The sequence below is a fragment of the Chlamydotis macqueenii genome, chromosome 2, assembly GCF_036417535.1.
Source record: "Chlamydotis macqueenii isolate bChlMac1 chromosome 2, bChlMac1.mat, whole genome shotgun sequence".
NCBI classification, from domain to species: domain Eukaryota; kingdom Metazoa; phylum Chordata; class Aves; order Otidiformes; family Otididae; genus Chlamydotis; species Chlamydotis macqueenii.
This window is the reverse complement of record NC_141557.1, coordinates 119178889-119204151: the sequence shown is the minus strand read 5'-3', so window position 1 is coordinate 119204151 and position 25263 is coordinate 119178889. Positions and strand designations below refer to the sequence as shown.

Genomic DNA, 25263 nt, shown 5'->3' with positions numbered 1-25263 from the left:
TTATTCTCTCCAAGCAGAAGTACAAACCACACAGTGAAGTTATCAAATGACAATCCACTCTGTGGTCAATTAAAAGGCAGAGCAGAAACTGGACTACTGAAGCACCCTAACCACGTCCTACAATTTCAACAAGTCACAGAGACTGAGCAGCAAGTGGGTTAGAAAGAAACAAGGTGAAGCTGGACATCCTTTGTTAAAAAAAGGTTTCCTATTATTCTTTCCCATTAAAAGCTAAAGGCCCAATAAAAGTAAGTTCATCCTGCTACAGGTGACAAAGCCACCATGACAGCAATAAAACACAGTAACAAAAATTTTCATTAATCAGATAAACTCAGATAAAACAATTTACTTCCCCAGAGAGTGATGCTGTCAGTTATAGTGGAAGTAGGCCAAAACGTACATACACTGCTCACAACCCTGAAAAATCCTAACAACATGCATTCTCATTCTCTTATTCCTATCCAGGCAGCTGCTCAGTTTTGCTCAGTTTTTCAAGTCACTGTTTTATTGCAAGCCAAGCATCCCTGGCTAGTTCCCAAAAAAGCCTAAAACCCCATTTCTGGGGGGTCAGAAAAAATGTTTCCTTTAATCCAAAAAATATCTTCCTCTCCTCCCTTCATGGTGGTTAACCTTTCAAAGGAAGCAAGAAAAAACACTAACAAGTAATTTTTGCACAGCTCTAGAAAAGCCACATATGTGGCTTCACATATGTGAAGAACTTCATACCGTGGGGCAGTATTAGCAATTTCTCTGTGTTCTGCCTAACTGTCTACATAACTCGACAATTCCAAAACCACCCATCTTCTACAAACACTGAAACTGGATACACAATTCTCCTCAAGAAGCCACCGCTGACTTGGGAGCTGGTGGCTTTCACTTTCTACAATCACCACGTACTGCAAGTCATTCTATCAGCAAGACTGCACGTCTCTGACACAGCCCAAAATATTACTTGCGTGCACTCTTCATAAAGAAAATAAAGGGACAGCAATATAACTTGACCAGAATTAAAAGTGCATCCCAGATTTTTTTTTTTTGTTGTTATTTTTAAAACATAGAGGCTCCTACATAATAATTCCCTTCAAAGACGTGATAGGAGTCTACCATAGGTTGAACCAGAAACCAGTCACAGGCAGTTCTGGAGGCTATTCAGAGAGTCACGGAGACACTACTTTAGTTAGCTTACATTTGCAAGTTCTTTTCAAAACCCATAAGACTACAAACTTTCTCCAAAATCTATTCAAACACTGTGATTCCACAGAAGCTAGTATCCAAGACATATAGTCATTACGCTTACATTTCAAATTGGTTCTCTCTCAAATGCACCCAGATCTTAGGAGCTCAGCACAACTATGCAGATATTCAATACAGTCTGCTGCAAGTTGCAAACTAACTCTGACTTCCAAAAGGAGCTTGAATTACACTGAATCTAACTCTGGAACTCTGTTACTCTGGAAGACATTATCTTCACTAAGGCCAAGTTCTGATCTCAGTTCTTGTCTTGTATAGTTCTTCCAATAAGCCCTGCAGCACTGAAGGACACACAAGACAGTAACCTCATGTTAGCAGTGAAAGACATACACTAACTTAGTCTACTTGAAGTATATGCATTTGAAGTTCTCACAGAGTGATCTTTTATATAGTATTGTAACTCATGAGAAAGCGTGCACAGAAGTCACATAAAGGTGTATTCATTCATATCTGATGAGGCTGATACTCAGACATGCTAGATGATTACTTCTCTTGCAGGTTTTATCAGTCTAGATGACATTCTACAGAACTTGGTTTTTAAGTATGATTCAACTGCTTGGTTTTTAAGTATGACTCAAAGGAAATGGATACTCTGCTATACTGAAGCACTATTTGATAAAACTTGTGAAAGTTGAAAATATATTGCCAGTTTACTACAGAATTAAAATTACTAGGCACATATGATAAACTGTGGAAAGACTGTTACCTTGTTTACTGTACGGTCACTGTACACTCATGTGCAGTAATGGTGGAAATACAGACTGAATATATTCCTATTTCAGTAATAATCACGACTAGCTTATACAGACAACTGCAGAGACGTGTATTAGGGGAGGCTAGACTGAAAACTCTTACTAACATGCCAAGAAGTGATGAATTCTAAAATGAATATACAGTTTTAACCAATTCCTTTACACTGTAGCAAAGTAACGTTTTGAGTTTTTTTGCTTTTTATATTGCCCACAAACTTAAGAAAAACATTTTCATTCATCACACTTACCCTTGGTGGCCCAATAATCATTCCTGTCCATCTGGTGAGTGTCATATCTTCATCATCTTCAAGGCCCCAGCTTACTGTACCATCACCTACTCCTTTCTGACCTTCTTCAAGTTCTTCCAACAAGCGAAAATTACGAGGTACTTTAACTAAAAAGGGAAGAAGGTAATTAATACTCCTTACACTAAGGAAAAGGTAAACAATCACACTGCTTTTATATTACACACTAGCAACTGCTGAATATACCTTCAAAGTCAAACAAATATTTCCTGTGTGAATTTATTTAGCACTCAAATTGTTTTGAAGCAACTAACCACTTCACAAGAAGCTAGTTACTACCAAGTGATAGCAATACAAACTATAAAAGAGAAAATAACAGTTCTCTTTAGTCCGAGACGGCTTAATTCAGATTCTCTTCTCCAAGTACAATACTGTTCAGAGACAGTACGTTTCAAAATCAATTCACTGTCTGTCAAGGTCTACTCAACTAGAATGCACATAAAACTGATATGGCAAATTCCCTACAAAAATAATTGAAGAATGCAGCACTTAACATGAATTATATTAATAAACATAAACTGTAAGAGAAAGACTGAAACATTTAAACTTGATTTAAAAAAAAAACCCTCACATTTCAATATCTGAAAACAAATTTTAAAAATCAAGCCTTTTTTAATCTAGTGATTATTGTTCCCACTTATTAGAGAAAAAACAAGAAGCACAGAAACACTGATTAAGATGTTAAAGAGAGATAATGACGTGTATTCACAACAGAATATGAAAACGTACTGCCTCTAAAGACAGCCAAGTAATATTCACTTCTGAATTATAATTACTGGATTTTGATTACTATACATGAAAACAGACAGATATTGACAGGTATTAAATAAGTGCATGCTTAATTGCTTTACATCACAGGAGCTAAAATGGTATTTCAGCACTTATATAGAGAACAAAGCTAATTAACACTTGTGCATGTAATCATGGTATGCTTTTACTTTCAAATAAAATATGCACAATGGTGTACTAGCAATATTACAATACAATAAATCTTCAATTTTCTTAAAGCTGCTTATAACTATATAATTTTTCTTATAGCTACTTACAGCTACAGTGTTTTCCATTATTTTTACTACAGATTCTTTCTTGTACTGAAAGAATTCAGGTACTCTATAAAACTAAAACTCTAAGACTGGGCACATCCATAGTTGTTAGTAAGGAATACATACTGCAAAAGTTTGAAAAGGGTGGAAGTCAAAGAAAACTGTTTTTCCTGTCAGTTATTAAGTCACTGGGATTTCAGGTTCTACATTACCCTAGTGTGTATTCCAAGCAGCCTATGCAAAAAAATTAAGACCAATAGTACACAACATGATTTAGTCAATACATATAGAATCATAGAATGGTTAGGGTTGGAAGGGCGTATGGACCAGTATAGATAAACATAGCCTTCAGCAACTATTTAAATAGCTTATCTTGCATAACTATGGCTTCTCTTAAACTGTGTTTAAAACAAGTTTGGCTTTTTTCACAACACAGACTAGGGAGAGGCTCCTAAAAATTGCAGGAACGATCGTCTCCAAGTTCTCCAAATTCCCAGAGAAAAGCATGAAGAGTACAGTATCAGGACAGTGCAAGGAAATTAAATCACTCATGTACGGCCTCACTTTCCTTCCTGCTTTGGCACTGCCATTCATTTGAACCCATAATGACCTATTCCAGCTTGCTAACTGACCAGAAAATTATACATTTTGGTTAGTCTCCCAATAGCGTAACAAACCACCCCAGTTACAAGAGAGATATGACAAGCACTAACAGGAAAGTGCAGCCATGGCAGCAAAAACTCAGATAACCTTGATGTGAAAATCTGTTTTAATGGAGTTAAAACTACTCTGGAAGCTTATTTTCACTGATAAGAGTTCACACACAATTACCTGAAAGTACTAGCACAGTACATTAAGAAGCAGATCACTTCTCAACACTTTAGCATAGATCCTTTTAAAAAGCTTCACTGAAATTCATTTGCCCATTCCTCTGGTCCCATCCTGACTTGTTATTAACATTAGATCTGTATATTTGCATATGTAATTCAGACTAGGGACAAGAACTGACAATCATGCTTTTATCACATTATAGAGCACAAGGTTTGTACTTTTGCTCCAGATTCATACATGCTCTGGAATGGAGTCTGCCAGTAAAAGGTTAATGCTAATCTTTTAAAAAAGAAAAAAAAATTTTTTTTAAATTAAACCAGCATGATAAACTTCTAAACTTCTTGGTTTGTATCACATGACTGAATAGCTTCTGATTGGTACGTGGAGTCTCAAGCAACAACAAACATCACAAGCAACCCCCACTCCCAAAACACGTGTAATTTAGCATCCAATCATTACCTTGTATTTTTCCAGTGGCTTAAATCCACCACAATTCTTGCTCTGACTGTAGAACTTTTGTTTAGTTTACCTCTTTAAAAAGCACATAAAAGATGGTAGCAAACAGGCTTTAAGTTTATTTCTGATCATCTGCTATCACCTTTCAGTGCAGCTGAGATGACCCAACTGCTGATTGCCAGAAGAGGTTCTATGCCTTCTCCCAAAACTCTGTTGCTCTTGCACTAAGCAGGCTCCTCTATAAGCCAAACTGGCACACTAATTTAGCAAAAAGCTAGTTTTCCTTTAGGAAAAAAAAAATCAAATCCAACCAGTTAATCAACTGAAATGACTCAGGAAGACAGATCAACAAATGTCAGAGCTGACTGCTGTGTCTTTCAGTGCCTTCCTTTGCAAAACCACGGGTGTGGGGATGAGGGAGCATTTTGTGGCAAAAAGCCATTGGACTGGCTCAGTTGTATAATAAAACTGCACTGGACACACAAAACTGCAGGAGATGACAGTTACTAGAAAATAACAACCCCCTATGACTAACTGTCCTGTGTTCATCACATTTTTTCCACTATGTTGTCTGTGCTCACTAGTTCCCCTAACTGCCCAAGGGGAGCAGCAAAGGACTTGGGAAAACTCCAGAACATCTCCAGAAAATAATATAGATCTTCTCGGAAAACATCTGACAGCAAGTGCCAGGCTCCCCACAATAACATTCCTATCAATAATAGAACTAGGTAGCAAAGCACTGTTCTGATGTTAAAAACAAGAGTCAAAGCATCTAGTGTTTTAAAAAAACCAAAACAAAGCAAGCAAAACCAAATAAACAAACAAACAAAAAAAAACCCCACCCCATACCACCTTACTGAGATTCCACCCCATTAAAAAACCCCCAGGAAAAGAAGATGTTAGTTGTCAACTAAAACTGGACCAAAGATACATTCAAACCCCTTCAGAATGTCACACACTACTACAGCATTTGGCTTGTGGTCACCAGAAATTATTGTATAAATTAAGATAAAACCACTGTTTCATAAAAGCACTTCTATATTTAAGGTACTTAGTTCACTTCTGCAAACATATTCTATTCCTTTATTTATGACTTCACAGAAAATGCAAAAGATCTTTCTTTTTATGCAATCCTATATTTAAGATTTGGATAACAACCTCTGCCACTCCATTTCCAAAGGGATATCCTGTTTTGTCAACTGACATCAGAGGGGCAGAGCAACAAGCTTTGTACAGCTTAATTACGAAAGTCTACTAGAGCTTTTTGCAACAAAGGATTACCAGGTGACTAAAAGAAAAAAAAACAAAACTGACATTAAACTGCTTGTATGTCACTAGCATATATGATTAAGATTTTATCTTCAATACTTCAAACTTCAATTGAAGTCACTACAAGTCACTATTAGAAAACAACTGTTGATAGATTTCTGACAAGTTAAATGGAATACTTTAAAAATTAACACAGTAGATTAGAAAAAAGCCCTTACCTTTATAATTAGAAACTCCCAACAAAATGAACTGGAATTAAATGCTGATGCTAACCTGAGCGTCCACTCATGCACTCGCACACACTACATGTTTGCTTTGGTTATGCTAAAACCTTTACACAACACAAATCCACCTAGCCTGATCAGAATACATGGACAGGATTGTGCCTTCTTTCCAGTCAAACAACAGCAAGAACTTCTATCTAGAAGATCAGGTAATGATGGTCTGGATCTTTTGAGAACTAAGTTTGCTCCTAGTTCTTCTCACTATTTCACGTATTCCAGAGGGCGCAATCTAAACTGAATGTTAATGGCTCATACACAACTTGCAGTTTTGTCTCTAATCCAGACAACATAATTCATCAAATACTTCCTAAAAACTCTGAAATATTCCTTGATGGAATCTGAGTAAGAATCAGTATTTCATTTACAGAATTTGGACAACGAAACAACATCCTTCTGTTCTAGTCTGCAACTCATCAGCATTAGGAAATTACAGAAACCACCCCCATTCTTCAGCTAACTACCAGAGCTCAGGTGTCCCTTCCGGAACAAGTAGTGGCAATAGGAGAGAGAATGGCCTCTAGCCTTTCGCCACCATGAAATATTGTTCTCCCCAATTCCACATGCTGATGGGACCACTAACCAGCTTCAGACAAGTGCAAACAGGTTGTTTTTACTCCCTGAAACAGGCATCCCTCAGCTAAAACCACTCGCTTCCAAGTGAAGGGGATTAAAGCAGCCACGCTATTTTATCACTGGCAGAGCTGCAGGAGCAGTAAACTCCACTCATTCGGCTGTGGTTAACGGCTAGGCACAGCACTGCACGCAGCACATTTGGAATGATGGACTAAGGCTCTCCATGTGAAAATATAGCTGAGTTCATCAAGATTAATAAACTAAACAAAAGCAACATCCCCCTCAATCTCTTTTTGGGTTTGTTTTTTTTTCTGCAAAGCTTACCTCACTATGGATTTTATCAACAAATACCTCCTGACCCTCCAAAACCATACACAGGAACTGTTAAACAGTATTTACCAAGTTTTCACAAAGAGTTGAAGTAAACATATTAAACATCACTTAAACAAATATACAAAACAAATAACATCCACTCAGGTTTACATATACCAATAGTTTTTAATTTAGAAGTTTAATCATGAAACTGGACTACAGAAACTGTACCTAACAGAAATCCATGAAATTAACAGTGAATTTAATACCTTGGAACAATGAGAAAATAATAGAAGCAGAATCAAGAAATAAAGACTCAAATTAAGCAGGAGAATTTACTTTGATACATATGGAGCTACTTCAGACATCACATTCTCAACGAGCAAATTAACAGAAGTATGCTATCCCACAGGATAAGAGGATAAGTCAGAAAATAAGTTACAGCTATGCTTTCATCCAAAATCTGCACAACCTGAAAAAAAAGAGGAATCTTCAGTATCCTTTAGTAGGACCAAGAACTTTCACTGGAGCAATAAAGGGGAGTTGCCTGGATGGACACGTTCTTGCTAGTACGTCAAGACAGTTCCACAGTTGGTAATGCCAGATCACCCACTAGTACAGAGATCTAATCAGCATCAAGACAGAACACACAATTGCACTTACGTCAAATTTGACAGAGCACACTGGCTACGCTAAACCACATTTTTAAACAATTCACATGGACACATTCCTTCAAATACAGTTGAGAGTCCAAGCTCCCTGCACATCAAATTGTTCTTTGCCATGTAACAGACAAGACTGGGATAACTTACACCCTACTCTTCTCCCTGCGACTTATAAATGGGAGTCATAACCCTAATTTTTCACAGATTGGCTCAGAGCCTGAAGTGTGAGGTTTTCTGTTACATTCAGAGCTACTTTTTATAATAATTGGCTATTACAATATCCATACCAACCTCCAGTTTCTTTTAAAATCTTCCTTAGCTCTTGGTTTCAATCACTCTTGATAGTTATATCCATACCAGAAGCCTTTTACCATAGTTATACTAGCACACTTCATACTACCAGCACACTCCCCAACACAGCTATAAAACCAAATCTGGATCCAAGAATAAGTTATATCAGTAAACTATACACTAAAAAAGCTAGGATACTGTCAGGGATGCTGTTCTTCCTGATTGAGATAGCTATTTCAGGAAAAATCTGTAGTGTGAACAATTTTGAATACATGAGTTATCTTTTGCCCATTGACTTCCAGCTAAGGGAAACTGAAAAAAAAATATGTATAGCTTGGTTACAAAAAGAAAAACTCTCAAACCCCACTTAACAGCTTCAGGCTGGCAGAAAAATAAGTATTTTTTAATGAGAGGGAAGAGAAAAGGGATGTCAGCAAATTCTAAGCCATAATACAATTTATCCTGGGGCACGGATGGGAAGAAATAAAAAATTCCAAAGAGAAACACATAGAAAATAACAGGTTCCTTTCAGCTTGCACAATTCAAAAGTCATCTTGCTCTGGACAAAATGAAGCAATAAACTGCAACATTGTACTAACAACAACAACAACACATCACACACCCACAAAAACAACATAAAACTGTGAAAGTCTTTAACAGGCCCTGAAATGGGGAAAAGACAAAAAAAGAGAGGAAAGAGGGCTAGGGCATGTGAAATGCTAACATATTCTAGCCTGGCTGCAAAAAATATTCCTGTCTTTTTGGAAGACACTCTTCTCTGAAAAGTGAAGTTAATTTTGCCTAGTAAAATATTCTCTTAATACACACACACAAAAAATGTCTGACTTACTATCAGGAACCTACTACCAAGAAGAATTATCAGGTTTACTGTAATTACACTGTAATTATCTGAGGCCGATCACAGTAACCTGGCTCCAAAAACCAAAAGTATTTCTAGTAGTAAGTTCTCTATTAATGAAGTTGGACATCAGAATTTGTCTACAGAAGAACTCCAGCGTTACCGTTAGTAGTGGAATGCAGCAATTCAATAGTGAACTTTTTTGTTTCAAATCAAGAATGTTACTACACACATAGCAAAAGCACTGTTTCCAATAATCAGGAAAACAACATGATTCTTGTTCAATGCAAATAGACATTTTCAGTGAAAAGCAATACACTTTTTTCCAGTAACTATGAAAGCACCCAGTTGCTGCTGTGGAACTCAATCTGTGAATCAACCCAATCACACACTACTGAACCTACAGTGAGCCTGCACTGAGAAAATTTTGCCTTCATTAAATGGGTTTGATATATCTTGATATTTCTGTTAACTGAAATGTCTGCTTTCTTAGAATTACAGGTACATCCCACTTCTTTGAACTGCTTTCCATCCAAGCTTTGACATACTTCAGTAAAACTCACATTCATAATTCTGTACATCAGTAGTATTCATAAAGCTACATTTACTACACGCCATTTTTCTCTCTTTCCTTCAGTAAGTATGTCCCAAAGCAATGAAATTCAGGCACTAGAATATTCTGCATTAACAGTTTTGAGTTTAAACTGGGAAACTACTATGTTATCCTAAGCGGTCAAATGAAGGTATTTAGCAGCAATGTGTCCCCCATACACATTGATCAGGGTGACGAATAACATATTAAGCAATTCTAGCATGTATAGTTGAAACATCCTTATAATCCAAGTATATGTTCCACAGGAACATTCCAGTCATCACTAATTTTGTCACATAAAAACAAACAGATGCATTTCTACCAATAACAGAATACAGAAGGACTTTATTAAAACCACGCAGTACAAATAGATGACAAAAAGAAAAAAAGATAACAGAGGTCTAGCAAGCACTCTGTGCTTCCAAAATTAATCACAGGCAACCCCTCAAGAACAACAATGATCCTGAATGCTTTCTTCTCCATTTTCCTACTGTCTAAAGTATGCATTGTGTCAGATTAAGTGAACAGTGTCTTGTCATTCCTGCCCACAACTGGCAAAGTGATAAGCAACAGCAGTTTAGATCTGCAGACTCATGAAGTCTAACCTAACTAAGGTCACTTGTGGAAAAACTTCTAGGAACAGAAGTTCAATAAGAAAAACAAGTCTGACATGATCAGGTAAAAATCCATTTCCACCTAAAATGAAATTATTCATCCCAAAAGAAACAAACAAAACAAGACGACTAACTTTAGGAATTAATACAAAGTCAGATGAGTAGCAGGTAAGTTTTCACAGCTCAAGTAAACAGGTGTACATCAGTGGGACTGTACAGAGCAAATGGCCATTTATTTGATCTGTTGAATGTTTATCATATTTTAGAGCCAGTTTTGCTACAATCCTTGCAAGAATTCAAGACATCATCTGCACTCAGCTGAGCTGGTAAGAACTGAATGGCTATTCTGCTTCTTTGTAGGACTAAAATTATTTATATACATATATATTTTAAAAAAAACATTATATAATTGACTAGGTAGGAGCTCTGTAACTGGTTCATTTATTTTTCCTTTTACAATATTTAAAATTTAAAAAAAATTGAAAGCATGTAGGTTGGAAGACTTCAAGGAAGAGGTGCACTACACTGAAGTTAAAGTATGCATTTCATCATTTTCAGTTTTTGTTTTCTCCTTATGAAGATATGTTACTTGTTGAAGAACATTTCCCAGCAGGAGCCAAGAAACAGTCACAGCAGTGTGGAAGTTACAAACCTTCATCTTAAAAATGCACCTTTTGGTTAAAGTTAACTGAAGTAATATTCTTTTTCAGAATTACACTGGTGATTATTTCTATTTATTTCACTTAAGTGAAAAGGTACATTTGTTGGTATCTTAACAGACACAGTTCAGAACTAAAGTTAGGGTGCATGAAAACAACTTTCATAGGAATTTCCTTTACATTTGAGCCTAGCCATAGCCATAAACATTCTATATATAGCTTACATTACAAAGGCAGCTAATGAGAAACTACGTTCATACAGCAGAAGCCTTGGTCATTTATTGCAACCTGGCATGCACATTTTGGCTGAGGGGAAAAGGTCTGGAAGGGTATAGGGGTATTTATATCTTTAGGGTAGGGCAAAAACACTACTGTTTAAAAAACCCAGTAATTTAATTAAAGACACAACATAGATTTACATAAGCAGATCTTTTCCACCTTACTTTCAATTTCATTATGCATGTTCATAACATTAAGACTTTCAGTTATCTACTAGCAATAATAACTGAAAATGATACATTCTAAACATGCTCATGGCCACTCCTCTCTTCCCTCCTTCCCTGCTCCCCACTGTCACCCCTTTCCCCTCATCCACCTTTCTCAGAAGAGCAGCAGACAATCTGATGAATCAGATAGTTACTGGCAGTCACCATTAACTATCTGATTCATCAGAGAGCATCCACGGAGAAGCCATTTCTCACAAATCCCAGCAAGTTTCTCCCATTCTGTACCATCTCTCCTCACCAAGGCTCATGCCTCACTGAAAACCTCCATTCATCTCCTGCAGCCCAACTTCCAAATGCCCTATTCTATCTCCTGACTTTTTTTTATTTAGCAACAATACCCTAAACGTCCTGAAGTTGTACAAGGTACAATAGTAAGGCATTAGAGCCCTCATATGTATGTCAGAGAGCAGAAGCATACAGAGTAGTTAAAACTACTGAGAAACTCCAGCTGGACTCAAGTTAGCAAGCATGCAACAGTTACAGTTTGTTTCACTTTATCTTTGCATTTTCATGCAAATACCATCATCCTGAATACCAGTTGCTGTCACGGAATTACTAATAGTGCTCACATAAATTGCACTAATGAAGAAACTTGCTCTACTGCAGATACAAATGTTGCTAGACTACAAAACAGTGAAAGTATAAGCAAGCTCTTAGTAAAAAAAAAAAAAAAACCCCGAAACCTTGAAAAGCTTCCACACAACAAGTTTTAAGTAATTAAAATACCTCATCCAAAAAACTCTCAAAAAAAAGTATCACAGCAATAGAAAACTACAGTATAAAACCCACTAGACTGCAGCCCTAAAAGAAAATTAGTGCAAATTGCTTAAAACTAATTTTATAAATTTCCACCAATATTAATGGCATAAATTTATCACTCTATATTATATCTAAGTGCAAGTTTTTTGTTATAAACAAGACCATTGTTAACGTTTAGCTACATCCGACACTGTGTGTCCAGATGTGCCTACTGTAAGAAAAACCTTACAGGAATTAAACAGTTAAGTCACTAAATAGCTCATCAATTGACATCCAAGCCGTTCTGGTGAAGGGTAGAAATGCAGAGGCTGGCTACGGCTTAAAAGTTAACTCTTTATAGGCAACCACTGAATGAAACACAGATGAGATATTAAATGGTTCAACTATCATCCCATATATTTTAGTATATGAAGTGATAGATTATGAAAAATGACACATTGTGATGCTTAGCAAATTTAGAATTTTATTACTATTTCAATTTTGTACAAAACAATGAAAGGCAGGAAGGCAGTGAAGAGGGTTTAGAAAAGATATGTGTCACTTCAAAAACCACCAGCAATATTGTGATTTAATAGTCCAAGGAATCAAGATTTTATCAAAGAAATCTTTCCAATTTCTCTCCTCAGAAGCTAAAAAAAAAACCTCAAACATGTTCAGTACAAATTAACCCCACTATTAACAACGTAAAGCTATATAAAGGCAAAAAAAAAAAAAAGGCTAAAGGAAAGGTATAAATGCAGATAGGCTCCATTTTTAAAGTTTAATTTTAAATCCAAGATTGTGTTGGCAGAAAGGAAAAAGGATTGCAAATCCATACTTCTAAAGCTATCTTTTTTTTTTTTTTCTCCAATAAAAGGACGGGAGGAGTGGGAACCTAGAGGAAGCCAGCAGAGGCCACTATCTCTTGTCATTAAATGGCTTTCACAGAGTCTGCTTTAATAGTAAGAATATAATGTGTGACCCAGATAACAAGAGTAGCGTCAAGGACTTAGTTTAGCAAAGCTGTAAAGCTGTCTAAAACGGGTTACAAGTCATTGATTAGCCAACAGTTGTTCTAAGACTTGCATGAAGGTCCTTTTCAACATGCCTGAGCACCCACCCACAGTCTAAAACATAAAGATCCTTGTAAAAGATGGATGTAAAACAAATAATGTGATCCATTGTTACTCTTTCATTTATACACATAAGCATACACTCATGGATATAATCAGCGAATGTACCAATCACCACATATTTAATAACAAGAACTGCCATTAAATTACTTTCCTACATTATTTTTGTGACAGTCATATTTCAGTCATGCCATGTCTCAAAAGTACAAATTATTTAATATTTACATGATCCTACACTCCACTTCAGTGAGAAGAAAGCAAGCTTACATTTTTTTCCTTAAAGTTCTAAGTTATATGAATAAAATTGCACATTTTACTAAGACTATATTGGTATCCTGAGTAAAGGACACTATTTTTACATGTATTGAGAAAAACGTTTTTTATTTACTCAAGTAAATTTCAAATGCACTTAAGTATTCAATTATGAATATTCACAAATGCAATGAAAGGAAGTGTTTTTCCCTTTGTATAGTTTAAATATGTCTAGTGCAACAATTTTTTACAAACAGGATACTGAGTCTATCTAGATGTTGGAAATAATTTTTCTGACAATTTTTAAAAATCTAATTGAAGCTTCTGATCCTTCAGAAATAAAGGATTAATTTAGAGCTTTGAAGTTCTAAGTGTTGAAGGTTCCATTTATTTGAAAATGCTAACTAGAAATGATTCAGTCACATACTTAAAGCACCACACATTTTTGAAAAGGCTGTAAAACAGAAGCTCATGCTATTCAGAACCAGCCTGACAGCTTCACAATCACAAGGTTTTGCACTGATGTACAGATTTTATTCAAAGTATTTTTAAAATTATCTCTCATTAGTGTCTTCCAAATGACAAAGAAAAAACACTTTTTGGGCAGGGTAGCATATAGCAAAACCCTTCAGAGTACAGCTTAAATAAAGACTATTTTGAACGCTTTCCCAATAGCACCTTCTTGTCTTTCACAACCCGCAGAGGTTTCCACAGCTAGTTGAGACAGCAAGGCAACCTAAGTGACATGAGTAGCTGAAGCTGATCTAGTACCTTACAGGAAGTTTTGGTCAGGATGAAGAGTACAAGCTACAGTCTAGGAAAAAAACATTTAAGAGTAGGGAGAGAGACTGAAGGGTCTGTTAACAAAACGAGGCTGAACAGTTTCACAGCGTGTAGTTAACACTGCCTTGGGAAAAATCTCCCATAAGTCAAAACACAAACACTGACAAATACCTATGTATTTCAACTCCACCAACTACTCATAAGACTTGGAAATCTAATTCTCACACATGAGAAACCTTCTCATCTGTGCTTAGATTTGTAGTATGGACCATCTGCTTCCAACTGCTGAAAGGAGTATCTTCCTGAAACTGTGTGTTGTATCTTCACCCAGGCTAAAATTTTCCAGGAAATAACAAAATAATTTAGATAATGGGCTTTACTACTATGCCTGATAAAATCCTTGAATTACAAAAAAAAAAAAACTCTTAAACAAATAGGAGATTACAAAGCAGGCCACTTAATCTCAGAAGTAAGGTGTTTAGCCTATGAGTATACTCATATAAAGCTATTGTGGCAGAAAGACTTACGTTGGGGCTTGTATTTAAAGAGAGAGTGTAAAGTACCAGCAACAAAGACAGGAAAATGGTATGGGCAAAGCTCTGAGAAGAAACAGAGTATCTTGCCTATATATGCCACAAAGTTGGAAAGAACTGATGGTCTATATATAGTTTAAAAGTCATTTGTAAGCTAAATTGTTCTCAGCCCAACCGAAGCACATCTAAATTATTTGTGGCTTGCCAAGATGTTTTTAAGCAGGCAGAACAATCGCAGTTCCAATTCCTTGTGCATAGGACAGGATGGAAAAATGCCTCACACAGAGCGCTTGCTGCCTCACAGAATACGGTATTTTACTTCTTTTGTTTTGTCTGATTACTTGCAGCTTTAAGAAGTCTGTGCTTACAGAGCTAACATTATACATGCACAAAACAAACTTTGAGGACTCTAAAGTCTAAACAGTTTTTAAACTGACTTCTTGTACAGCTTCTGGATAAGTGAACAAAGCAATGGAGGCATAATAGAGAAAAGCAGAGGGAGTAATACATCCGTGAAGGTAAAACATACTAGATAAAAAAAAAGGACAACTATTTCCTCCACAAGGAAAAATAAAGGGAGGAAACACACATCTAGCAGGTCAGAGGAAAAGAGAAACATACCTGCACAGAGTTTAACACAAGTTTTCTACACACAAAGCTTAAATTACACCATCTCCTATATGGAAAAAAAATAGTCTTTAAAACATTACTGCTACGTCCTACTTATGAATAAATTCCTTTAGTACTCCTCTGAATGGCTCTTAATATCTAGGAGGCTCCACACAGGGTACAGTGATCCAACAATCTCTATCCCACTAAGCACAGAACAGACAGACATCAGCTTGATTTACAATGGAGAAGAGTTGCAGAGGATTTAAAGGAAAGTATTACAAAGCCCTATCTCACATTATGAAATGTTTTTCAATGCAGGATTTTAGGGGAAAAAAGTTTTAAAAACAAAACAAAACCAACAACAAAACCCCAAATCACCAGGAAAGATACAGTCAGTGTCTTCCACAGCTCAGGGAGTTAGACTGAATGCACCCACGACAACTCCAGGTCCTTCATTTCCAATATTAGCTTCCCTGCAGCTGCAGTCACCCACACTTAGAACTGCTTTCACCACCACTAAACATTTGCCAATAGAAGTAAAACCAAAGTTAAGAAAACAAGGCACGGCACCAAGCATTGTGGCATTTAAATTCAAAGAATCAATCATATATAAATTGAAAGAGAAAGATATTTTTGCACGGGCAACTTAAGTCACACAAAGAAGCCGATTCATCCTAAAGATCAGAATATTTGGAAATGAGATGTATGGATCTTAAAGAAAAAAATACTTGCTTGGGATCTAGCTGTGCTCCTTCAAAGACATTAAGCACACTTTCAAAAAAGGTTGCTTGTGCTACATACCAGAAGTAAATCAGGAATCTCACATATATCTGCTGACTGTAGATCAGTCGATTTTTTTCCTGAGCGCACAGTTTCAGCAAACCAAGGGGAATTTTCATTAACTTAGCCCTGTTCACCCTCCCCCAAGCTACTGAAGCCCTTGGTTGAAGAGGAAGAAGGCAAAAGCTTTAGCAGCCCACAGCTGGAACCCAGTATTAGACACTGCTGCCTTCTCATCTTTTCACACATAAGTTCTAATCACTAAGTGATGTGATGACCGCCTTTAGGAAACATCCACATTTTAGGTAGATATATCTACAGCCTATACACATAAGGTAATTTTAAGTAAAATCCAAATTATGGAAATGCAGACATTAACTCTGAATTAACTCATTTTAATGATGTTATTGATCTGTTTCTTCTTCTCCAGTTACAGAAAAGATTCTAAATGGCATGCTTTGGTTATTTCTTTTAACCTGAAACTATGTTTAATTACATCTTCTGCTTTGTATTTTCAGAGATTACCAGAATGAATCTCCAGCTAACCAATATGAAATCGACTAATTATATTGACAACAGCTCTTCTCTTCTTTAAAAAATTGACTTGTTTTTCCCCAGACCTGCAGCAGTACCCACACAAAGAACCTAGATTCAGCTTCAAGCAGAAGGAGTTGCAATATCAGAAGATCAAACTGCAGCTCACAAATGTCCATTTCTAGGACACGTGATATCTACATGTAAAATCAGTCAACACAGGAGATTTTAAGATACTTATTCAACAATATAATGCTGACATACACAGTTTCTTTAGCATACATTAAAGCTATTTTCAAATTAAATTATCTGTTGTTAAAGGCATGTAATTTTTTTTTTACATGATTGTTCAAAGAACTAGTGAGCCCAGGAAAGGAATTTCTGGGATAAAACTAAGACAGTTGACCTTAGGAAAAGTTTTGCTGTCGACCTCCTTGGGGCTAGAATTTCATTCCTGGACTTCATGCAAACAAAACATTCATTTTTTCTGAAATACAAAAGGATTAAGTTGAACTTTATAGCAAGAGCAGATTAAATTCACAGAGTTAGGTGGAGTTAAATCTTATGTCTATAGCAGATCATTCCCTTTCCTCCTCCACAAATGAGTATAACACAGCTTCCTGACAAGAACAGTTCTTCTGGGTGAAGTCTTAAAAATCTGTATTTGTGTACTATCTGGAAAGAACAAAACAAACAATCTCCCCCTCCCCTCACAAATCTATGCATATACCAATAAGAAGTCAACAGTATTTTCTCCACAGGAATAAGTATTTTGCTTTAGAAGCTCTGACTAATTTTCCCAATAGTTCTGTTGATGATTCTGTCTGCGCACTTCATTTTACTAAAATGATTTCATCTCTTGACCAATGCATACATGTGGTACTAGCACTTTATATTGTTTGGAGTAGATACATGTATAAATAGTTTCCTATGTCTCCCATTTTTCTGAACTTCGGGTGTGGCTGCATTTCTGAGACAAAACTAACTATACTGAGTAAGGGCATACAGGAGATTTTGAAGTATCACATGCAAGACTGTGAAGAGCATTTATAGCAGTAAAACTAAGAAAGTTTAGTCAAAAAATATTTCTTCTTACAGAGGTGAATGTTCTAAGGAAAGAAAATCGGGTTTTTTTACTACACAAATTTTTAGTAACTGATATTCTACACTAGCCAGACTGAATGGACTGTGATGGCAAACGCCAATACTCAATACACATGACCTAAACCTACTTTACTTCCTGTGCATTACAGAGAATGCCCGGCCAGAGCCCAGACACAAGCTGAAGTCTTTGAGAGTTACTGCATAATAAAACTAGTAATAAAATCCTTTTAAACTTAGACATCAGGAAGTAAGTAAATAAATTTTAACAAAATAAAATGCAGTAATCCACAGACCAGTAAATACTTAAGTTTCTCTAATATATCCATTCTAGCTCAGTTTATCATAGACAATAACGATCTATTTTTGGACGGCTCTTTCACAGAGCTGCAAGAGCTGCTCTGCACCCTGATTTGTTGTAACCTTACCAAATCCCACTCTGTAAATCTTGCATCCCTGAAGTAATATTGCCAAGTGGGAATCTACCCCCAAAAAATCTGCCTAAGCTCTCCTCACAGAATCAACAGTAGGTTACAAAGACCAGTTTCAATACACAGAAGTTTCTCCTGTTTTGTTACAGTCTCAATCACTCAATGATCCAGTGGGTTTGGAGCAGAAATAAATTAGTCACCAATGTTCACCCTAGACTGACCACTGAGGTTAATTCATTCCTCTGTCCTGACTTCTGTCAATCCCATTTATCAAGTGTCAGGGTCACGTGAGAGAAGGAGAAATGACACCCTGAAGTCTTCAGCTTTTTATACTGGGGAAAGGTCTTTTTGTATTTCAAGCCTCTCACGAAATGAAACCGAGACAGTATAACTGTGCTTCTTAAACTTCTGCATACAGTACTTGAAGCAATATTCTTGTCCCTTTCTTTGCCACCACCTTCCACAATATCACGGCAGGCAAACACTCAACACATGCTATACTGGTTACTAACATGGGATTGCTGGGACTACTTGTAGCTCTTTGCCTTGCCGTTTGCCTGTAAGGGAGATCCTTCAGCTCCAATGGCTGTCTAGTGAGAGAGCAAGATGCTTCACTCCTGTTCCCCATCATGCTGCAGTCACCACCAAACTGAAGATTCTTTGCCCTAAAACAAACACAGGCCTGACTCTTTTTCCCCTGCATCAAGAAGGGAAAGAGACAATGCTTTATTTTAGATACTGCTATACCAGGACTTCTATACTCACCAGATGGTACACTAGTACAAATCTTTAGCACAAATCTTTTTCCTCCAGCATTTTTAACAGGCTAGTGACATTTCTTCCCTTCCCTACACTCACACACGTCTACGTGGTGCTGTGTTGATGGTTGGATTTGATGATCCTACAGATCTTTTCCAACCGTAATGGTTCTATTATTCTATCCATTCCTGTCTCTCCGCAGATAAAAGTCTTCTCTTCTCCAGCACCCCACTACGTCCACATCAGAAACCGGACCCCTCTCTCCCACCATTCCCCGCTTAGGCTAGGCTCTCACTGGGATGTCGCTGCCCTACAGACGGGAGGGATCCTTCCTGGAGCACAGTCCGGCCCGGCGCCCCTGTAGCTTCCCTTTCCCCCCTGTCAGAAGATACCCCCCCCCCCACTCCGGTCGCTCCCGTCAGAGGCAGGTCGCCTCCCTCCCCGAAAAAGCAGACCCCTCTGGCCCTTGCGGGGCGCCTCCCGAGCATAAGCCGAGCGCCCCGCTGTTCCACACCATCCCCAGGCCCCCGGAATCCCCCCCTCACAGACCTGTAGATCCAGCCATCTTGTCCAAAACCCCCCCCCACGGGTCCGGGCCTGCACGCGACGCCCGTCACTTCCGCTTGACGCAGCGCGTCACTTCCTAGAGGACAAACCGCAGCTCTGCTCTGGAGCGCGGAGGCGCGCGCCAGCGGCGGGGGCGGGGCCCAGGCGGGGGGGGCGGGGCCCGAGCCGGAGGCGCCGCCGGTGCTGGTAGCGGACGCTGACGAGCACTGTGAGTCCCTTCCCGGGCGCCGTGTTGCGGGGACCCGCCGAGCCTGGAGCCCACGGCAGCCAACTGAGAGCCGTCCGCTGCCGACAGCCCCTCCTACCCAGGAGCCACAACCACAACGGCAGGCTGGCAGCGCGGCTGGGTCTCGTTGGCAGATGGGAGAAGGCGTCCTCCCTTGCGGTGGAGCGAGGCCCTTGAGGGGCAGCGGGCTCGGTAACGGCGGCACCCGAGTGCGCCCTGTCCGCGTTCGCGGGGGTGGATGTGAGGGGCGGAAGCGCTGGCGACCCGCAGAGGGACGCGGGGCTGGAACGGGGCTGCACCGCGAAGCCCGCTGCTGCCGGTCTCGGGCAGATCGGCTCGGCGGGGACCCGAGCCCCGCAGCCATGAGTGTCCCACACCTGCCTCGCTAACCAGGGACAACACCCAGATGCTGCTCTTAACATCCTGTCCTGTTTTAGAAATACGCTTCATTTTTTTGCTTTACAGTTTACAAAGAGTCTTAAACTCACGTACAGATTCTTCTGGTAGAGATCAAAAAGCCAGGATGCAAAATATTTTTCCTCCAGCTAACCTAAAACCTCTTCACTGACAAAGAGTCGCTGCCATCCTTGCACATACAACTGTCTGCCTCCCTTCACTTTTCCTTTGTTAGCTCATTATAGATCAAACACGTAAAAAGCGTAGCTTTTAGCTCTTCCACTGATTTCTATTTCCTTTTATAAAGTTACTGGTTTTGACCAAATTTCTGTAACAGGAATAAGCAAAAATTCCAATGTTTACACCAACAGAGTTAGAAGTGAGCTTTTCAAGTGCAGTTAAACTATTTCTTAAGCTGCATTTTAATGATCTCTTCTCACAAGCTGTTTGTAGGGGTTCTCTTCTGTAGCCTATTTCAATATGTCTTTTAGTGGAAGGAGTAACGATACTGAAAAAAAAAAGTTGCAATATTTAAAGATCTTTGTCCTCTGTTATCACTGTCAATGATATTGTGGCCCTGAACAGACAAAAAAAAATGCCAGACTTTTCCCTCTTTTTCCAGTTCTTTGTGATAAAGAGCAAGTGCAAACGGGGTATTGGAGGCCACTACACGAACCTTATCCACTGTGTAATCCTGAATGTAGTCAGGAGGAGCAAAATCCATTTCCCCAGCCTGCGCTTCTACTTGCAGTAAAACTAGAACCTGCCCAGGTCCAAGGCCAGAAAGGAACACTACGGCCACCCAATGCCTGTGCACTTATTTTTTTTGGAAGGATTCATCAGTCTTTTTTAGGTGATCCTGTGCTGATGATGAATAGTACGCCTGCATATCTTCTGAGACACGATGCATGTACAGCTGTAAGCTTACCAAACCAAAGCTGACTGGTATTCCCCAAGGCTCTGGGCACACAGAGGACTTCACAGTCCCTCTATGTCTACACCCACCCAGTACATGTAGGTCCCACCTTACGGTTAGTAGCAACAAATTATTTCATTACTAATTGCAATCACAGGAAATAAAGATAAAACAGAGGCCAAAAGGGGGAAAAAAGCATCAGGTTGCTAACCTAGGTGAGGAACCCTGCGCTGAATTACTCTAACAGGTACTTTGTTTCACTCTTCAGATATTGTGGGAAGTTTAGTAGAAAAAAAAAAATATTTTTTTTTCAAAATTGAACTTGAGAGGAAACATACCTGACAACTAGAGGCTGAATATCTTCAAAGGTGTAAATTCCTTTTTCTCCAAAAAATCAAGTGCTTACACATGATAATGAAGTCACCTGTCACTCTCTTCAAAAAGAAAAGAGTTCTTCAAAATACAACTTCTGCTTACAGCTTGGACAAAATAGGGTAATGGTAATCATTACAGCAAAAACCTTTTATAAACTTTATTGTCAAATATCACGCAGCATCCCTTATAAGAAAACTTAGAACTGCAGTGTGCTCAGCTCAGAAAACCAATGCACTGCAATCATCTTGTGGAATAAATTTATTTAAAGGCAGCATTTCACAGTTGAGTTTTCTGAGTGCAGATTCCACAGATGGCTCTCTTGCTGTAAAACACTCTCCAGAGTTGCCAGATGATGGTCCCCAAGCTCCATCCCAGCCCAGAAAGATTTTCTAAGTAATATTTGGAACAAAATATTGATAAAAGACAAGTAAGGAATAATTGTTCCCCTTTCTCAGACTATAACAAACACTGGCATTTTTATTATTATTACAATTCACACAGCTGAATGCACTCGTGATGCTTTACACAGAATATCTCTATGCAACTTCTGACTCTGAAAGGGCAGACAGACCCAGGGCAGTCACTCCTTTGACACAGGGCTCTGGAAACTTTTTACCCATTGTCAGGTAATTTCCTCCCACGGGTATTTTGGGGGCTAGGACCCTTGCTTCTCTCAATCCAGTCAATTCTTCACAAGATAGCTTACCTAAAAAGGAAGGACATAAAACACCACTTGGGATAAAAAAAAAAAAAAAAAAAGCTTTTACTTCTGTTCATATTATGGTGTGTTTACAAGCCCTAACAGACAGAAGAGCGCCATTATGGGACGCTGAGCATATAGGTAACAAACAGTCATTAGTCTAGAGAGCTTACAGTCAGAGCCATAGTCCTGTGAGTGACTGCAGGCTGCATCTGTACAGAGCCCCACTAAATTCTCTCATCAGTGCACAACTTGTGTCTGGTTAGCTGAGAAGAGCAGCATTACTCATCCTCTAAAAGCACTGAAAGTGTCAGGTATTAAGCAATAACAGAAATACAGAAAACACAGAAGCAATAATAATCACACAGGAAACTACTATAGAGTCTAATTTTAAGCAAATGGACATTGAAATCATTACCTGAGCCTAGAGAGGACTCCTGATGTCTGGGGAGGATCTCCTGACAGGTTGCATAATATCTCCTTCCTTAACTTGAAACCCAATTCCTAATTTTTGATTTGTGATTTCTATTTATTTTAATATGCATACTCCCAAGATCCTGATTGCATAAACTCACTGTATTTGTAGGAGGTACATTTTTCTTCTTTCCTCATGCTGCCTCAACTGGAAGTACAAGCAGTTAAATACCTGAATTAAATACTAAGAGAATCAAATTAGAATTTATTTAAAAAAAACCCAACTCATGAAGACTTAAAATGTGCAAGCATACATTTACAGAGAAAAATTCCACAGTATTTCACAGATGTGAAAATTCATGAGCAATGGACACAATCTTGCTATCAGGAGTGAGAGAGTTATAGAATATTCTAGCCCATTGTTTCTAATCAATAGCCTACGTAACCAATATAGCACAAAAATAATGACTATTACTCACAGAAGAAATACAAAATTCTATTCATTATACACTAAACTGTAACGTCAAATATAAATTTAACTAATAAATGAAAACATAAACCAAATACTTAAGGGCTCACTAAAAAAAAAGTCCCTCATTTATTTTTCTCTATAATTTGTTCATGCTGTTTATTATTGTCTTAAAATGTCAGTAAGTTTGGTTATTTCATGCAAGGATTATTTTTATTCTCCCTGTATGCAAAAGAACAAACATGATTAAAAAAAAATTAAATACTCAAAACAATGTGTTAACTTTTTTACATTACAATTCTTTCAGGTTTCTTTACACCATGTACGAGAAAAAGTAAGTATAAATGGGAAATATTTTTAAATGGTGCTGTTTCGTTTAGAATAAAGTTGTGGAAAAGCATACTGGAGAATGCGGGCATCGATCCCGCTACCTCTCGCATGCTAAGCGAGCGCTCTACCATTTGAGCTAATTCCCCACCTGAAAAAAACCGCTTCGAAACTGGTAGTTGAAGACTCTAGACTTACTGAGAATGACAACACCACTACGTTTAAGCATAAATTCGCTGTTTCTTGCCGAGTCATTTCCTCCGTTCACCACCAACTGACTGCAACTCAGCGCAGGAACCATGCGATACAGCTTTCAGCCGGGGCCAGGGAGGGGGAAGCCACTCCGCTCCCTCACGGACCTGCCCCCGGGCCTCGGCCTCTGCCGCTCTGTGCCGGCACAGGCTCCCCCGTTTCTTCGGAAGAGCCCTCTTGCCTTCCGCAAAGCCTCGTCCTCGGTATTCCCAAATCCCCCCTGCCATCCACTCCTCTCTTCCCTGTCCTCCTTCCCCCAGCCTCCTGGCTGCTCCTGCTGCTTCCTTCCCCAAACCCAGCAGACAAGGTCAATGAAGCACAGAGGAGAGCGGGGGTGGGCGGTGTGATCGGGAAGTCAGGAGAGGGGTGGAAAGCTCTCAGCAGACAGCCTCAAACTTGAGCTCAGTCATGACCTGAACGAGGTTGTAACAATTTGCACATGCATATAGTTGATCAACCCAGGTTTTTCAAGCTCAACCAAACCGAGGCTGAGTTCTACTTTACATCTTCCCCCTACTTATTATTTTAACAACAGTAGTCTTTCGGGTATCTCTTTGAAAACAATAAGCTTGCTACCACATATAAAATGAGAAAAAGGGTGGTGATTAGTTCTCTGTCAGGTAAGAAGAGTTTACAAGCTGATTTGACACAGTAGTGCGGACTCTTGCTCTTCTCCACAAGCTCTAGGTACTGTTCCACATACAGCCAACTGCACGTACAGAGAAGGCTCCAGGGAGACCTTATAGCGGCCTTCCAGTACCCAAAGGGGGCTTACAGAAAAGATGGGGAGAAACTCTTCAGCAGGGCCTGTTGTGATAGGATGAGGGATAATAGTTTTAAAATAGAAGAAGGTAGATACAGACTGGACATTAGGAAAAAAATTTTTACCATGAGGGTGGTTGAACACTGGAACAGGTTTCCCAGAGAGGTGGTGGATGCCCCATCCCTGGAAACCTTCAAGGTCAGGTTGGATGGGGCTCTGAGCCACATGATCTGGTTGGAGATGTCCCTGCTCCTTGCAGGGGGTTGGACTAGGTGGCCTTTAAAGGTCCCGTCCAACCCAAACTATTCTATGATTCTATTAAATTATATAGCCCATAGTCTATATGTCTATAGCAGCATTTTCACTGCTGCTTACACTTACAAAGTAGATTGTTCTTGTACTGTGTCAGCTCTACACCTGACAATGACTCTTTGCTAAGTTAAGCCGCATTTCTCACTCCAGAGGAATATGACTGCAGAAAGGGAGGTGTTACTCCATCCATCAAGCTTAAGTCAGGCTGAGAGAAAATGAAACCAGAGTGTGAATGGAGGTAAGATTGCCACCTGACTGGTTTCTAACCAGCCTGGCTTGTTTTCAAGTCACCTTACTGGCTTATGGTGGCACGGAATCTGCTAGTTTATGTACATCAGCCCTGACACATAACAGACGGCTTGGAGCTACTGTACGTACGCATTCAGTTGTTCCTGAAGCTGGATTCTTTGGCAACTGGCAACACAAAGTAGGGATAACTGAAAGTAACCCACTGTCTGTAATCTGCATGGCAGTATCCACTTGGTGCCTGACAAGCATCAGAGTTGATTTGCTATAGATTTCCCGATGATGCCTGCCACAAGAAAATAGGAAGGGGAAGAACGAATAATGGTATTCATCAAAAAACGTAGTTGTCAGCTCAAAGGGCATGAATGGTGCAAGTGAGAGC

At 38.8% G+C, this 25263-nt stretch overlaps 1 protein-coding gene and 1 non-coding gene across 4 annotated transcripts in view; both read right to left on the bottom strand.

Moving 5' to 3' along the window:
• The window catches only part of UBE2V2 (ubiquitin conjugating enzyme E2 V2), a 28579-nt gene extending 9021 nt beyond the window's left edge, over window positions 1-19558 (bottom strand). Inside the window, exons 1-2 of one of the 3 annotated variants that reach the window (XM_086740792.1) lie at window positions 19468-19558; window positions 2252-2397 (exon numbers count right to left, since the gene is read on the bottom strand). In XM_086740792.1, the coding sequence (XP_086596918.1) occupies window positions 2252-2397; window positions 19468-19483 (162 nt within the window). In that variant the 5' untranslated portion in view covers window positions 19484-19558. Of the gene's footprint in view, window positions 1-2251; window positions 2398-16114; window positions 16204-17033; window positions 17115-19467 lie in introns of those variants that run through there. The other 2 variants (XM_086740793.1, XM_086740795.1) reach the window with 2 other exon arrangements.
• Window positions 19559-23384: 3826 nt separating this feature from the next.
• On the bottom strand, window positions 23385-23457 carry TRNAA-AGC (transfer RNA alanine (anticodon AGC)). Its single transcript has one exon. It is a non-coding gene; the product is annotated as a tRNA-Ala (tRNA).
• Between the last annotated feature and the right edge of the window lie 1806 nt (window positions 23458-25263).